The 17332-nt window shown below is 38.7% G+C and overlaps 1 protein-coding gene across 11 annotated transcripts in view; it reads left to right on the top strand.

Moving 5' to 3' along the window:
* Nucleotides 1-17332, top strand: part of TBC1D5 (TBC1 domain family member 5) — a 289716-nt gene that overhangs the window by 220933 nt on the left and 51451 nt on the right. For all 11 annotated transcript variants that reach the window (XM_053359280.1, XM_053359270.1, XM_053359272.1 and 8 more), the window contains 2 exons: nucleotides 10561-10660; nucleotides 16652-16731. In XM_053359280.1, the coding sequence (XP_053215255.1) occupies nucleotides 10561-10660; nucleotides 16652-16731 (180 nt within the window). The remainder of the gene's footprint in view (nucleotides 1-10560; nucleotides 10661-16651; nucleotides 16732-17332) is intronic.

Genomic DNA, 17332 nt, shown 5'->3' with positions numbered 1-17332 from the left:
GAAGGAAGGTGCTGAGATCTTGGCTCCTGGTCTGTTGCCATTGTGCTACAAATCATACTGTGAATCAACTTTGTAATGCATCTTTTGATATCTTTACTGATAAGTAGGAATGCACCATCTCTATGCGCATTCCAAAATTGATCCCTTGCGTGTGATGCAAGTAAGCACACAGAAAGTATCATCATTTTCTAGCGCAGGCAAAGAGGACATGACAACTGAAAAGGTATAAGTTTTTGCCAGGTTGCATCTTCCATCACTGGCGATCAATGCAAACAGTGTCACGTTCCCATTGGAGAGATTGGAACGTGTGTTTACTTATTTATTTTTGTAAAATATTATAACCTGCCAAATTTCCAAAAATAAATTCAAGGTGGCTAACAAATCCATACATCACATCACGCAATATATCCCAGTTCCCACTCCTTAATCATAAGTGTTGACATAAAACCCCTAAACTACAATGCTAAGTTCCAAGGCAGCCATTAAAACAAAAACTTCAGAAATAAAAGGAAACACATATTTTTTAAAAAACCACACACACTGTGGAGGCCTTTTTAAACAGCCACATTTTTGCCAGCAACCTGAAGCAATACTGTGCATCCCTTGGCTGGAAAGACAGCTCTGCCAAAGAGCTAAATCCTCTGCCACCTCTCCTTTCTGCCCTGAGCAAGTTGAAGGAGCCTTTGAGATTAGAAGAAGGCAGGCAGGCACTGTGGAGGATGCTTGATGTGTGTTCAAGTGGGGCATTGCTTTGTAGCAGGCTACAAAGAGGAGTTGCTCAACCCAGATATCCTTTTGAATAATCAGAGAAGCTCCCTTTTATGAATTCTCCTTGTATCATCCCTATACTACTGTAAAGTGTTGCGAAATTGAAACTGGGTTCTTAAAGCGAGTTTGGGAGCATATTTCGGGTCCTTTTAACCTGGCTTGGCAGAAGATGCACATTGGAAGGAGGGGAAAATGTGTGAGAGTGGGAGGCAGTGGAGAGCACCCTTGATCCCACTGCTCATTTTCTGTATCTTACCCCAGTGTCTGAGCTTTAGGTGTTCTGCCAGCTAAGGACAAAAAAGAAGATTTGGAACATATCTTTTACAACTGCAAAATAGCAAATGTATTTTGCTTAATTGAAGAAAGTGTCTACAGTATAGAAAATTCATCCTTTAAGAATTTAAATACACCAATAGAAACTAATATATTTTGAATTAGTTTAACCTTTTAAAATGTATTCATGAAGCTTTCATCACCAAATATTATTTAAGAGCCAACTGCTTTTCCTACTTTTACTCAGATATGATCCATATTCTCCTTACCATAGCCAGAATTTAAGTCTAATGCTTCTTTCATCTTGTAAAATTAGGTTGTAAAATAATTTTCTTCTGATTCTTTGTTATCATCTTACTTAGTTAGATTTCTTGACAATCTATAAATGTGAGAAAAGGAAGAGGGAGAGTGACGAATAGTCTTATTTAATGCTGTTTCTTAAAAATAAAACAATAATAGGCATCAAAATTATGATCAAAATTGTCTTTGGAGTAGTTCATTGCATCATTTTCAAGTGAAAGAAGCTACTTTGTAATCAAGTTATATGTGCTCAATACCCAGTGAAATCAGTAAGACAGGATTGGTTCATACAATTTCCTCCATATGATTAATCCTTGTCTTCCTAGAGCTCACACTCACATTGACATATAAAACATGTGAACTAAGTAATCAGAGCTGTAAACATAGTGGGGGCAGGAACATACGAGAACGACATATATTTTCCCATTACTTTAAATGAGTTGTGGTTATGTTAACACGAAAGCACGCAAACAAGTTTCATCAGTATCATATGACAGTATCATGTGACAAAGCAGATGTTCTCAATACTGTTAAATACACAATAAGTAAAATGGGGAAAGCATGCTTTAACATTTTATGACACTATATTGCATGCAGCAAAGCTTCATTAGGTAGTTTGTTCACCACCTTTCAACTTTGAAAGGAAACACAACTAACCCAAGCCCTCAGCCCAATACAGTTCAGAGTTGAGCAATAAATTGAACCTCTCTTCAGCCCAAATGCAAGGCATTGTTATTTAGTAATGAAACATCAAGACTCCTCAAGTGTAACCATAGCAAAAAATAAAGATAAACTGGATGTTAGTCCTATTTCTCCTTGGCCTCAGAGCAGGCATCCCCAAACTCAGACCTTCATATGTTTTGGAACTACAATTCACATCACCCCTGACCACTGGTCCTGTTAGCTAGGGATGATGGGAGTTGTAGTCCCAAAACATCTGGAGGGCCGAGTTTGGGGATGCCTGCCTTAGAGGATAAGGCAAATCTTTTTTTCTTTTTAAGCATGGGACCATAAGGCCACAGCATGCTTTAAAGGCAGTATTAAGACGCATCCAATTCTAGTTTTGGTGTAGAATCCTTACAGCCCATCCCTTGGAGCATAAAGAGGAGATAAATATAGGAACAGAACCTCAGAATGGTAGTGCAAATGGAGACTGGTTTGAAGAGAGCAACAAGGCTTTTAACACAACAAAGGGGAAAGAAGTTGACAGAAAGGACAGTAGTAGAGAGGAAGGGAGAAAGAAGAATTTTCAGATGTCTGAAGAGCTGAGACGGGATAAATGTGTATGTCAAGATATATTATTTTATTTGTATAGTACATATGTGCTTTGAAAGATAATTACGATAAAGCAAGCTCTAAGAAAACTCATGAAGATTGTATAAATAGAATGTTTTTAAATTGTAATCATGCAGTGTCTTGGTGAAATTAAGCCTGTTTCCATTTCTATAGTTTCAGGCATCTAGTGCTTCCTCACAAGCAAATGAAAGAGTACTTTTTTTAATAAGCATTTTGGTGCCAGTGTTTTTATTTGTAAACATTTGCCTATGCTTAATTATTATGCCTATATTACTCCTAACTTCCGAACATAGTTATCAGAGCTGTAAAGAAACCAAAATGTGAAATTGCAATCCCATACCTACATGACATCATATTACCATGGAAATGTCATAACCTACAAATCTGAAGATACTGAGTAAAAGTGAATGCTGTGGTTTTGAAGAGGTTTCCTTTCTCCTATGACTCTTTTATTAACATAGTTCATCTAGTCTTGCTGACACTGCTGCCATCCTATGGCCAGTAGAAATCTGTTATTAATGAATACCTTGTTCATAAATACAGCTTCAAACAATACTTATTGCAGTTTTCTGAAGTGGCACCCCATGGTTAGTTATGTGGTAAGCAATTCTGTGTATTTCCAGAGTCCAGCCACGTACGAACGTAAGCAAAACTTGCTATATGAGCAAGTATCTACTCCTATATTCTGTTAATAATTTTGAGGTGCTGTAACTGATCCCAGCTAGCTGACCCAGAAGGTCATTGTTAATTCTAATGGTCAATATAATGAAAAGTCACTCAGACGACCAGGAGAATCAACAGGCAATACTCCTCCTGCCCATCTCACAGCCACAGTTCAGCTATCCAGTTAAGCAAGGCCAGAAACCAGTACTATACAGAATCCACATATTTAGTACTATTCAAGATAAGCTGGAGCTGTAACTTTAAAACAAGCTTCAGTAAGTTTTAAGCATCAACAACTCCAATACAAGTTTCAGCTAGGCGATTTCTTCATCTCATCTTTCCTTCTGTAATTTCTGTGGGCTTCAAGGTATCATTATCAGGACTGGTTCATGCAGTGCTCCATCTTGGCCATGTCATGGTCATGTCATGCCCATAGGATTCTAAGCTTCCAGACTTTGCCTGGGCTGGATGAGAACAAGCAATGCACAACTGAAAAAATATGTCCCAGTATGCAAAAGTCACACAAATGGAGTGATAAGTAGCACTAATTGAATCCAGAAAGACAAGAGAACATGTCATGAGTCAAACTCTGTAAACAAACAAATATGTAGACGCATCCAGAATTAAACAGGTGTGCAATTTGTCTGAGGTGCATAGTAGCAATGAATACTACTAAAGTGAAACCATACATTTCCATTTCCCCCCTGTACCTATACTTTTTGAGTTAACTTATAAAGAATGTATATGATCAAGTGCCTACATGCATATTTTGACAGGATGTGTTGGTGCACTTAAAGCCAGGGGCGGTGTTGGGTTTAGCATCGTTGGACACCTACCAAGGCCCATACTCCAGCAGAGGGCCCACTTTTTTTTTTAATAAATTTTTATCAATTTTCCAACACATATTAAATGACAATACAAAACAATACAAAAACAAACAAACATATAAACACGTATAATTTCTTAACCTTCTTTTCCTTAAGCCTTCTTTCAACGACTTCCCCATACCTCCTTTTTCTGCATCCCTGTTTTAAATCTTTCCAGCAACCCCTAATTTAATTACTTATGGCACTTCCTTTAAATCCTTTTTCTCATGTCCAATTGTTTATCGCTGCAATTCTATTTTGCATTACTCAAAACATTTTAGCACTCATTAATTTTACAACAGTTCTTAAGGTAAACTTTAAATTTCTTCCAATCTTCTTCCACCGTCTCTTTCCCTTGGTCACGGATTCTGCCGGTCATCTCAGCCAGTCCCATGTAGTCAATCACCTTCGTCTGCCATTCTTCCAGTGTGGGTAGTTCTTGTGTCTTCCAGTACTTTGCTAAAAGTACTCTTGCTGCTGTTGTCGCATACATAAAAAACGTCCTATCTTTCTTTGACACCAATTGGCCTACCATGCCCAAGAGAAAGGCCTCTGGTTTCTTCACAAAAGTGCATTTAAGCACCTTTTTCATTTCATTATAAATCCTTTCCCAGAAAGCCTTAATCTTTGGGCATGTCCACCAAAGGTGATAAAAAGTACCTTCAGTTTCATTACATTTCCAGCATTTGTTATTGGGCAAGTGATAAATTTTTGCAAGCTTGACTGGGGTCATGTACCACCTATACATCATTTTCATGATATTCTCTCTTAAGGCATTACATGCCGTAAACTTTATACCGGTGGTCCATAACTGTTCCCAGTCAGCAAACATAATGTCATGTCCAATGTCCTGTGCCCATTTAATCATAGCTGATTTAACCATCTCATCCTGTGTGTTCCATTTCAACAGCAAGTTATACATTCTTGACAAATTCTTAGTACTGGGTTCCAAAAGCTCTGTTTCTAATTTCGACCTTTCCACCTGAAAGCCAATTTTCCTGTCCTGTTTAAAAACTTCATTTATCTGGTAATAATGAAGCCAGTCTCTTACTTTAGACTTCAATTTCTCATAACTCTGCAATTTAACTTTTCCCTCCTCGTACTCTATAATTTCCCAATATTTCGGCCATTTGGATTCCATATTTAATTTTTTCACTTCCTTAGCTTCCATCGGTGACAACCACCTGGGTGTTTTGTTTTCCAACAAATCTTTATACCTAATCCATACATTATATAGGGCTTTTCTAACAATATGGTTTTTGAAACCTTGGTGGATCTTAACCTTGTCATACCATATATATGCATGCCAGCCAAATCTATTATTGAACCCTTCCAAATCCAAAATGTCTGTGTTTTCAAGAAGCAGCCAGTTTTTCAGCCAGCAAAAAGCCGCTGATTCATAATACAATTTTAAGTCCGGCAGGGCAAACCCCCCTCTTTCTTTTGCGTCAGTTAGTATCTTAAATTTTATTCTGGGCTTTTTGCCCTGCCAGACAAATCTAGATATATCTTTTTGCCACCTCTTGAAACAATCCATTTTGTCCACAATCTGCAATGTTTGAAACAAAAATAACATTCTCGGCAAAACATTCATCTTAATAACAGCAATTCGGCCTAACAAGGAAAGTCTCAAACTTGACCATATTTCTAAATCTTTTTTCACTTCTGCCCAACATTTCTCATAGTTATCTTTAAATAGATTCACATTCTTAGATGTCAAATTTATCCCCAGGTATTTCACCTTCTTTGCTATCGATAAACCAGTATCATTCTGAAATTTCTCTCTTTCTGCACTTGTTAAATTTTTGTCCAATACTTTCGTTTTCTGTTTATTCAGCTTAAAGCCTGCTACTTGACCAAATACTTGTATTAACTCTAAAACTCTTCTCATACTAGTGTCTGGCTCTTGTAAAGTTAAAACTAGATCATCTGCAAAACTAGATCATCTGCAACAGAGGGCCCACTTTTGACCTCCAGAGACCCTTCCCCCTTCTCCTGCTCCTTGCTGTTGCTGCCTGGTCACTTGCCCCCTCTAGGTTTGTGTGTGAGCATGAAAAGAGCATCATCCACAACACATTGACCTCTTCTGGACAAGAGTATAGATTGAGCCAGAGAGAGCAAGCAGGTGAATGAGCAGTGATTATGTGTGCAAGGAGGTGGGCTCACAGAGGGAGAGAGCACTCAGGGCATCTGGCCTAAATGATTCTCAAAATTAGGAACAGACACCGCTAAACACTATGCCTGCTAAGTTTTGAGAGATTTGTTAATATTTTGGCATTAGTGGTGTAATCGCTGCTCACATGCTGTTTGCATAGACAATACAACAATTCCGTAAATGTCACTTGAACATTATCATGAGTTAACATTTATGTATTAGTGCCAGAAAGCAGACTGTTGCAAAAGAATGGAAACATTAGATGATATTTTCGTAGCCATAATAACCTTGGGTGAATGACGCAAGAAGGAAAATTCATTCTGCCATCCATTTGGCCACTTACAATACTAATAGGCTGTTCTTGATGCTAATCACAAGACGGTGTACATTGTATGTGCTTTGTGAAGGCACCTCTCTGTGCCTCCCCGCCCCCCCGCCCCCCCCAGTTATAGGGGAAATAAATTCAATTAATATGACAGCACTATTTATTTTCCCAAGATGTTGGTAAGAAACATAGTTTCTAGTTTAAACAGGATTTATGCAATTAAAATATGATTGTCACAGGTTTTTTTTTCATTCTTCCAATGTGTGTGAAGCAAATGTCCTCTCTTCTGTTTCATAATCATCATATTTAGCCTTTTTTATGGCATCCTTCAAAAGCTTAAAGCATGTCACAGGTATCCATCTCTGTAAGCTTTACAACAGCTGGTAAAACATGCCATTATTAGTATTGAACTGGAGGAATCTGAAGGCCAGCTAGTCTGTTAACGGCTGGGATGAAATTTGATTCGGGGACTTCCTGAGCCCCTTTCAGTTATTACCATCTGTATGACTAGTGCAGGGGGGAAGGAAGGCTGGGGGTTGGCTCCTGACTCCACCCTTAACATCACATGCCTGCCTGGTTCCAAAAACTGGTGTCTACATATAGGACAAAAGTCTAAAGAGGGTACCACATGTACTCGTGGAGACTCTTTCATGTGACTGGGAGCGCAATTCAGTCAGCTCATGGAAAAAGCTGCATTCCTTGCATTGATTACCATGTTTATATAGAGGAATAACTTCCACTTCTGCAATGGAGCTTCCTCTTCTCTCCCCCCACCCCGGCCAGGTACCTTCCCCACCCCCAAAATCTGCTCTGGGGTTTCCCCCAGTTCCCTGGAACATATTTTGGGTTGTTCCATTGCACTAGCAGAGGTTTTACTTGCTCAGTGATTTAAAAGCTGGATTAAAATGTGACATTAGCAAAGTAAACAACATTTGTAGTTATTTATCTATTTAAAAATATTTTAGGGTGCTTTTTTAGGCCATGTGCACCCAATAAAACAGCATAAAACAACAAAGAAAAGTGCATTTTAAAAAACACCTATGCAGTAAAACCTCATTAAAAGAAAGAGAGAAAGCTGAATTCAACAGAAATATCATCCAACCAATAAAAAGTTGCTCCTGGAAGGCTAATTGAAGAAGAGAGGTCTTCAAGGCCTTTTGAAAACCCTTCCCCATGGCAGCTTGACGTGGGTCTGATGGAAAGGAATCCCAGACTTGTGGGCCCACCATACGGAAGAAACTCTCCCTTAAATAAATATGGAGTGCTTTTTTTCTTAAAAAATCTTTAGGGGTACTCTCATTTTGACTCAAATCACCATTTTATAGTTCAAATCGGGGGAAATAAATACAGGAGATGGACAAAAGTACAGTACAAAGATTCACAAAATGTTTTGGGGTACCCCTGCATCCCCCCAGAAAAAAAGCACTGGGGTATGTGTGACAGTCTCATGTGTAAGGAAGTAAACCCGCTTTCAAAATGTTTACTAAAGGTTTGGTTGTTTGTAACATGCTGTGTGGTTTTCATACAAACATCAAGTAGTATAGTCTGTAATGAACAGAAACATATCTTAAATTACGCTGTGAAAGTGGTGACCTAGTTGAATATATTACTGGCTTGCAAGTAAAACATCCAGCTCACTTTTGGGTTTAATTGAAGTGGTTGCTGAGTATCTTTAGATTACAGTGGTCTAGAGGTATAAATGTGTGGGAAGTACTTGCTGCAGTTTCCTAGAAATGAACTTCCCAGAACTGGTGACAGTTTTCTTCCCCTCAGCAGAACAATCTCATGGGTTGAATTTTCTCCTTCTTAGTTGTTTTCACAGTGGAACAACTTATTCATCATTACTATTGTTGCATTCCTTGCTTCTACTAGCATTACTGCTGACATGTTCCTGTCAACCCTGAAATTATTAGCTGAGTAGGTGAGCTTTAAGAAGTTAAAAGTTTTAAGCACCATGTTTTTTTAAAAAAAATTCTAAGTGGCAATATAGCAATTGCTCTGTTGTGTCTGTTAAGATGGAAACTTAACAGGTTTGCTTAAGTAATATAATATTGAATCTGTTTTAAGCAAATATCTCATAGGTAGTGGTTTTCTCTAGTTGAATAATTCCCCATAATGCTTGGCTGACATAAATATTTGTCTTCATAATGTAACATTTATGAAATCATTTGCCAAGCGATGGTTGCCAAATCCTTAGTCTCCAGAAAAGATTGTCAGCAGCTGATAAGATGCAACTGTTAGAAGCTACCTTTAGCTGCAGCCAGGACCTTTTAATCTAGAATCAAGAATTGCTTTTAGACTGCCAGTCTGCTGAGACCATAATAGAATGGTCCTACGAGCAATTGGTTAACGTATCAGAAAGCATTCCTCCCAAACTTGGGTTTAAGGACTGACTTAACTACTTTCAAAAACAGTTTCCAACATAGCAAACCTTTACACATACATCTTACCTGCCATTTCTCTGGACTGGGGTCCGAATTTAGACTCTTCATTTACTTGGTCCTGTCTAAATTTAGAATGGCACAGGAAGCCGTGTGAAACGCGGTTGTTTTGCTCTTCTAAAAGTCTGGATCCGCAAGTGTGTCTGAATAGCACCACAGATACTCTTCAGCCCTATTTCCGCACAAAAGAATTTTGTGAGGGCATTTGAAAAGCATTAGAGTTATGTAGGGCCCACTAGTAAATTTACATCTGTTAATAGCTAAGAAATCTGCAGTTAATTTAATGCTACTGACTCATGACTACAAATATAACACAATTTGCAATCCTGCCCATATGTCTGTTGTAACAAAGTAGAATTGCATTGTTTGATTAATCTGGGAAAGAAGATTACACTCATAATTACCGGTAGCATGAAACATGTGATGCCTTTATAATTTGTAGAATAAAATAAATGCAGGCCGTTAGAGATGGCCCATAGCCCAGACCACTTTGGCAGAGAGAAAAATGATGCTCCCAGTAGTGATAATAATCCTAACCCGCTTACCTGAGTGAAAGCCCCATTGAACTCAATAGGATTTACTTCTGAGTAGGCATGGTTAGGACTCTCCTGTAAATAACTACGGTACATAACTGATCAAAAAGGTTGCCTCACCCTGCCTAATGGTAAAGCCAGTTTCAAAATTATGCCCCCTCTTTTGACAGTCACAGAGTATTTTTATATGAGGCTGCACCACAGAGAGAGAAAGCAAAGCAGGGCTATTCTATTGCCTCTACTGCAAGACCTGTGGATATAAGTTAGACTTTTACCTTTCCTCAGTCATTGGACTAGATGACCCTCATGGTCCCTTCCAACTCTTCAGGTCTATGATCACCACAAATTTTAGTCTTGACTAATTTTTCATATTGATTTCAATGGGAGCTAAGGAAAACCAACTTCCTCTGGAACTGACCCAAGTGCTGTGTCAGCCCTTGAGAGGTGTTGGGTTAAAGAAGCTGGAACCTCACTGTTGTCTACAAAAGACCATAGGCAGCCTTGAGATCTGGTAAAAGTCCTTGAACTTGCCTACCCTAAAGAAGACAAATCATTTGTCTAGGTACATGTTTTGACTGAAGACATGCACGGTGGTATTCTGGAAAGCAGAGTCTGTAACAAAAAAGTATGTTGAAACTATAAGGATCTGGCTTGTGTTAAATGGGTAAGAGTTAAGAGTTGTTGCACTACTTCTGCTTAAGTTAGAAGCTAGTACATTCTAAAACAGCTTGAATTATCTAAGATCAATGGATTAATTTCTGGAGAGTTGTTGTTATGAATACTGGGTTGTAGGCAGGATACATGGAGGAGAGGGGCAAGTACGCCACCCTAAGATCCTTTGAGAAAGGGTTTGATAGAAATGCAATTTAGATAGATCATGAATAAAATATGTTATCAGTATCCTTATTATTAACTAATTCATTAAAAAATTTAACTATAGGAAGAAGAACTGGAAGCCCAGATTTCATTTCTCCAAGGGCAATTGAATGAGTTGGAGGCCATGTGCAAATACTGTGCAAAGATGATGAATACACATCTGGGTAAGAAGATGCTGCTCTATTAATGTCGTCGTTTATTAAATTTGTATATTGCCTTTCATCCATAGATGTCAGGGTGGTTCACAACCACAACATAAAAAATACAGAATAAAAATAGGAACAAAACAAAACCAATAATCCGCCCTTCACAACAGATTTAGAAGGGTATCTATTAGATGTTAATCAGCCAAGGGCTTGGTTAAAGAGGAACGTTTTTGCCTCGCACCTAAAGGTGTATAAGGAGCCAGCCAAACCTTCCTAGGGAGAACATTCCACAAACAGGGAGCCACTGCAGAAAAGGCCCATCGTCGTGTTGCCACCCTCGGGATCTCTCGTGGAGGAAGCACACAAAGAAGGGCCTCAGATGGTGATTGCAGGGTCTGTGTAGGTTCATGTGGAAAGAAGCAGTTCTTGAGGTATCTTAGTCTTGAGCTGTTTAAGGCTTTGTAGGTCAAAACCAGCACTTTGAATTGGGCCCGGAAACTTAATTGGCAGCCAGTGCAGTTGGGCCAGGATTGGTGTAATATGCTCAAACAGTCTTGCCCCGGGGAGCAACCTGGCTGCCAAATTCTGCACCAGCTGAGGTTTCTGAACCATCTTCAGAGGCAGCCGTTAAACACAATGTGTACACCTTCTGGGTATTGTCTCCCAAATTTAGGAAACGTATCACTGTGTCCAAAGTTTTGTGTATAGAACAATTTTGCAACCTTTGAAAATTCAACTGTGCAATGGGAGCATTGCCAGATTATGTTGACATGATTGAGGCTCATATTACTTTCCTCTCTTGACCAGACAAATGAAATGCAAAGTGTGTCTGACCTTCAGATAGTCTGCCAAACCTCTGCATAAATCTTCACTTAACCTTATGCTATGATAACTGTTGTGCTATGAAGGTTTTACACAATAGAAAGGCCATCAGAAACAAGGGTGTGGGTTTTCTCCATTCCTTTCTGTAAGTCTTCAGTGGATTGCTTATGCCAGGGTCGGCAAGGTTTACCTTACCTGGGCTAGTTCACTCCAGTGGAGATCTGTCCATGGGCCTGCGATTTTCGGCATCAGTGTCTGCGCAGACACAATTTCTGGCACTGCGGAAGCAAGTCCCCGCGCCATGCTGTGCCAATTTAGCGCAGCAAGCAAGGACTTGCTGGGCCGGCGGCTTGGTTCGGGGGTGGCTTGGGGGCTGGTTAAACGACCCCTGTGGACCACTTGTGGCCCATGAGCCTTAGGTTGCCTGCCCCTGACTGATGCAAATAATTCTGTTTTCTGTTTGCATATAGAGAACTTTTATAATTAATTTTCAGAGCTGATGCATGGGCAACATACTTTTGCCCCAGGTTTGCATGTCTTTCCATTTGTGTGAGCTCTCTTTTCTTACCTAGTAAGGTGTTTATCCACATCAGCCTCAGAATGTTCCTTGGAGATCTATTTAAAAGGAACAGGTTTTGAGTTCATTTTGCAGATTTCATTGTTTTTAATACATTGAGAGAGGTGCACTAAATTCTCCCTAAGCCCATGGTAGTTTTCTTTTATCCTTCAGAAGGTATGTACAGTGGTGCCCCGCAAGACGAATGCGTCGCAAGACGAAAGGGTTTTTCGGTTTTTGCGTCGCTTCGCTAGATGTTTTTCCCTATGGGCTTGCTTCGCAAGACGAAACATCTTGCGAGTTCTTGCGAGTTTGTTTCCTTTGTTCCTTTGTTTCCTTGTTTTCTTAAAGCCGCTAAGCCGCTAATAGCCGCTAAGCCGTTAATAGCCGTTCTTCGCAAGACGAAAAAACCGCAAGACGAAGACACTCGCGGAACGGATTAATTTCGGCTTACGAGGCACCACTGTATGTGCAAGGGACTTGTAGCATGAAACTGACTAAGAAACCTACTGGTGGCTTTCTGCATGTAGGAAACAAGACCACTAATGACCTATTTAGGAATGCTTTTGATAGGAATCTTTTTCTTCTTTTTTTAAGAAAAGAGAAAGAAAAAAAACTAATAAGATTTCTCCTAGCTTGTCAGTTTCACTAGAGAGCAAAGTGAAAATTCCCAGCCGGGCAGAAAGCAGCTAAATCTTCAGTGAAAGGCATTTTCTTGCTGTTCAGAATAAAGTACTGAAGACATGCTGTTTTGAACATCAAGAAAGGAACTTTTACTTGTTTTCATTTTTCTTTTTGTAGAAAGAGCACTTCTTTTGCACAGGTTCACTTGAGATTTTAAGGATAGCAAAGCACACACACAAAAAAAACCCAAAGCAGGCCTGCATATCTGTCATTGCAATGACCACACCAGGAAATATAAAGTAGAAGGATGTTTATTACTGAATTAATCCCCACTCATATAAACATATCATTATATTATTTAAGATTGAAATATGTTCCAGGCATAGAAGTTCATAACTCTTATATAAATACAACAGTTTCATATTCTAGGCATCAGCTATTTTCTGTCCATTGAAAGGATCAGAGTATTAATAAATAATAAATAAAAATTCATGCTTGAAAACAGTATGATTTGGTAATTTTTTGTCTTAGCATCCAGTGCACTTGGAAATATTCCAACTCTAAAAAACATGACAGTTCTGCACCCAGAAGGTAGTTGAAACTATGTCAGCCATATGCTGATTATTTGGTGTTAGAGCTTTTATCAGCTCCGAGACTTTGGGTCAATATACTAGTTTACACTATATATCTGAGTATTTCTAATGGCTTTTTCCTGCAAGCTTGCTCTTCTGCTCTTAGCTAAATATCTGGGGAGGTAACTAGAAAGTATGGGGTGATATTTTGGTGATCTGTAGCAGAGTTTAGAAACTGTGTTATGCAAGACCTGGAGAATCATGCTGTGTCGGGTCCACACCATTTCATATGTAGGTTCTCATCTTTCTGACCAATTGTGTTGTGTCATTGCATCACATAAAGTGGATGGGAGGAAAAATATGATGCATGACTGCAAGTACCACAACCATCTACAGGTGGACCAGGACCAGCAACCTTAATGCTGAAGCTAAGCAGCTCTGATCAATCCCTGTGTAGGAAACCTCTTAGTAATCCAGTGTACACTGGAAGGCTAAGTTACACCTACTGTTAGTTATTGAGGCAGAATATCTTTAAATCACAGATGTGGCACAAACCACTTGAAGTTGTTCAAGCAAATGCAGCTCTCTTTACTGTTCTCAAGTTCAGTGGCTTTATGATAATTAACCAGGTGACTTTTCTCTTACACAACATACTACAGTTAGATATGTAATTGTTAAAAATGTTCAAATTTCCATATCTGTATGATGGCATCATCATACTTCTACTCAGACATATCTTTTTGTTACCATGGGTTTGATCCTGAGGCTGCCAAGATTATAATTGTATTCCCTGGAATGTGAAGGAGGGAAAGATGAGTTAGAGCAGTAATTTTTGTTTGTGTGTTTATACAAAAGCTTTCTCATTAAATGTTCATCCACTTCTTTTGCTGCACCACACAATGACAACATAATTATATATTTGGGACCCTGCCTCTATGTTACTATGGAAATAAATGTGGTGTCTTGAATAACATAAGTATAGCATGTGTAAGAATGATAAATTGGTTCTTGTGATGAAAACTGATAAATGGGGGAAAGGCTTCAGATTTTGTAGTTAGTCCATTTTGTTAGGTGCAAAGAGCTTTGAGAGCACATTTCTTCAGCATAATATTGGAGAAACTTTCTTACTTATTATTGTTTCAGCAGAACATCACTTTAGTACCTGTTGAGCAGATCTAATGAATCGTAAGACTAGCTGCCACACTTTGATTGAAACATTGGGGTTTTCTGCCTCATGCATAACACTAGAAGTCAGGGTCAACCAAAAATATTTAGCTGTCTTTTCCCCTTAAGTGAAGCATATCATAGGCAGAGTCTGGATCCAACCCATTCTCTTAACATGTTGTTTTGGGATAAGATCAAATAACTCAAGTCTTTTTAAAATGTTGCTGCTATTGTAATGGCGATTATTGATTTCTTTCCCGTCCTTCACCTTGAGGTCCCATTGCAACATTCTGTGCTGTTGGAAGGGGAGGATGGCTTTAGTTTAAACTAGATAAATGTTTGCATTAAGGACAGTTATAAACTTTGGAATATCTCTAAAGAAGTATTTTGCATTCATCTAGTAAACTACAGTACATGAATGCATGTGCAAAATGAGTGATTTTAATTCTGCAGTTATTTTAGCTGATCTGGAGGTGCTCTATACAGTGCATTTGTTTCTCAGAGAAAGCTTTTGATTTCTAGCTCATTTTCCTCTGGTTTACTATCTCTATCATATTTATACAGATAGTACTAACTATCTACACCTTTGCAATGGCCCTTGGTCTTTTACATTTTTTTCTGCTGTAGCCCCTTTTCCACTTTCTTCTTGTGCAGGTTGCTTATTTTGAATGATATCCAACATAAGTTTCCTTCCTCTCTGCTCTTGTGCCACTCCTGCCCCTCACCCCAACAAATCTGTTCCAGAGTCCCCCAACCCTCTAAAACAGATTTGGCAGGATCATGAGGGGCTGCAGGGAAGAGGGAAGGAATTACAAATTCTATTGCATGAGCAGAAATCTGTTCCGTTAGGGGTGGGTACAATTACATATCACCCTTTTTCTGTTACATAACAAAGTTTATATAATTCTGCATCCCTGGCATTTAAACCTCAAGTTTTGAATGAGGTACATAGCATTACTCTTGGCTGAGTAGTGTGGGCTGCAGATTACATCTTTTCCCTAGAATTGTTTGTGGAGTTGTTGATGTCATTCATCTTTACAGCTAGTGCCTGTGATTTAATCCTAACTTATGTATGAAAAATTGCTGAAACATATCAGCAGTCTGGAAACAAAGCAATCTTTTGTCAAGAGTAGACAAGTTCTGAAGTGTGTATATTCGCTGCTGATTTCCTGAAGCAGAATCATGGCTTTCATCTGCTTTTAAACAACATGAGACATAACTCAAGGAAGCCATTTGTGACACAGAAACAGATTTTGTTTGCCTTGCAAATAATTTATAAGTCTCATAATTCATTTGTGTGGTATCAGTGCTCATTGTTCCATAAAAGATGCAGCTCATGAACCTTTTCTTATTTTAAGAGAGAGATTTCAAGTTTTACAATTTGAATAACAGCAACATCAGATAGGAAGAATATTTCAAAGCAAAAATGTTTCCAGATGGGCATTTTGTCATATATGCAGTACAAGCTTATCAATACAAACATAGACTCAGACTGGGGCGGAACTATAAAATTCTTGCCTGCTTTCCTGAATTTAAATATCCCATCTGTTGTTATTCCAGGTGTTCAGTTTTTTTCCTGCCTACATGACTTAATTGGGCAAACTTGGTACTTGCCTTTTAGTCATCTGTTTAATTTGCTCTGTTAACTCAGGTGCTAAGGGAACCTGGCTGCAAATGCAATAACTTAACTTGCACATATTCATTCTTAATTTACAATGCTACCCAGATATTTCCTCTTGAATTGGGGAGTATAAGACAATGAAGATCAGTAGTCTGGTGGAGAGCCAATGCAGCCTTCAAATAGAAAACATGGCCCCTTTCACTCTTGATCTCACAGTTGTTTTTGGCATTGCAGGAAATATTCAAGATAAATTGTAATCAAATGCAGCATTCATATGTAACAATAAATACTGGTTTCCTGCCATATGAAAATTAGCCTAAGCAAGCCTTGGTATCACCCACTCCCCTCCTCATGAGGAGATTAGAAAAAAATGCTCTCGTTTTTATATAGTCATAGTTGAGCCTTACACCTGAACCCTAAACTGTGCTTAATTTTAATTATGGTTTGTTGAAACAAGTCAGCTTCATCAGCCAGTGTTTCCACTGAACTGTAACTGTAAGTGGTTTTTTTAAGGGTTCTTATTCAGACTCCGTATTTTTTTAGATATATATCAAAGTATACATTCATCTTCATGGCCATTGGGTTGCATGTAATCTTGAGGCACGTAATCTTGGTGCTTTCTTGTGAAATAATTGTTTTTGGCATTGCAGGAAATATTCAAGAAGTCATTCTTCAGGAACACTTGGAGAAGGAAGATGAAATTCTAGTGTCCTTAGCTGGATTGAAGCAGGTATAGCTTTTGACAAAATGAAGATTCTGTGTATAATATGTATAAAAAATTTTGAACGGCACTTCTAAAATTTATATGCTTTTTATCTGAACTTTGCATTATTCAGGATTATAATTGCTGAACTTTAATAGTTTGTTGGGATTTATTATGATAGTGAGCAAAAGAAGAGTCTGTGGAACTTACTGAAATAATAATGCTGGTAGACAGTTCTGACTTTCAGTTTCTTCTTGCTGCTGTGAGCTAAAGAAACAGTAGCCAGAGTAAAAGGCCATAACTTTATCAAGCAACATGGCAACCAAACTCAAATTACCCAAGGCCATTTCAGAGGGAATCTAGCCAGCCCCAATCCAGTCCTCCAGGGCATATCCATGATAGGCTAAACCATTTTAATAATGAATTCCTTCACTAACAGGATCCCCAGTGAAACACCAGGAACCCTGTTGATTCTGTATTCTCTTGTCATCAAAGTTAGAATCATAGAATTGTATAGTTGGAAGGGACCACAAAAGTCATCTAGTCCAACCACCTGCAATGCAGAGATCTTTTGCCCAATGTGGGGCTCAAACCCACAACCCTGAGATTAAAAATCTCATGCTTTACT

Source organism: Podarcis raffonei, chromosome 12 (genome assembly GCF_027172205.1).
Source record: "Podarcis raffonei isolate rPodRaf1 chromosome 12, rPodRaf1.pri, whole genome shotgun sequence".
Taxonomy (NCBI): domain Eukaryota; kingdom Metazoa; phylum Chordata; class Lepidosauria; order Squamata; family Lacertidae; genus Podarcis; species Podarcis raffonei.
Note: the sequence above shows the minus strand (reverse complement) of the source record. Positions and strands in the feature narration are given on the sequence as shown.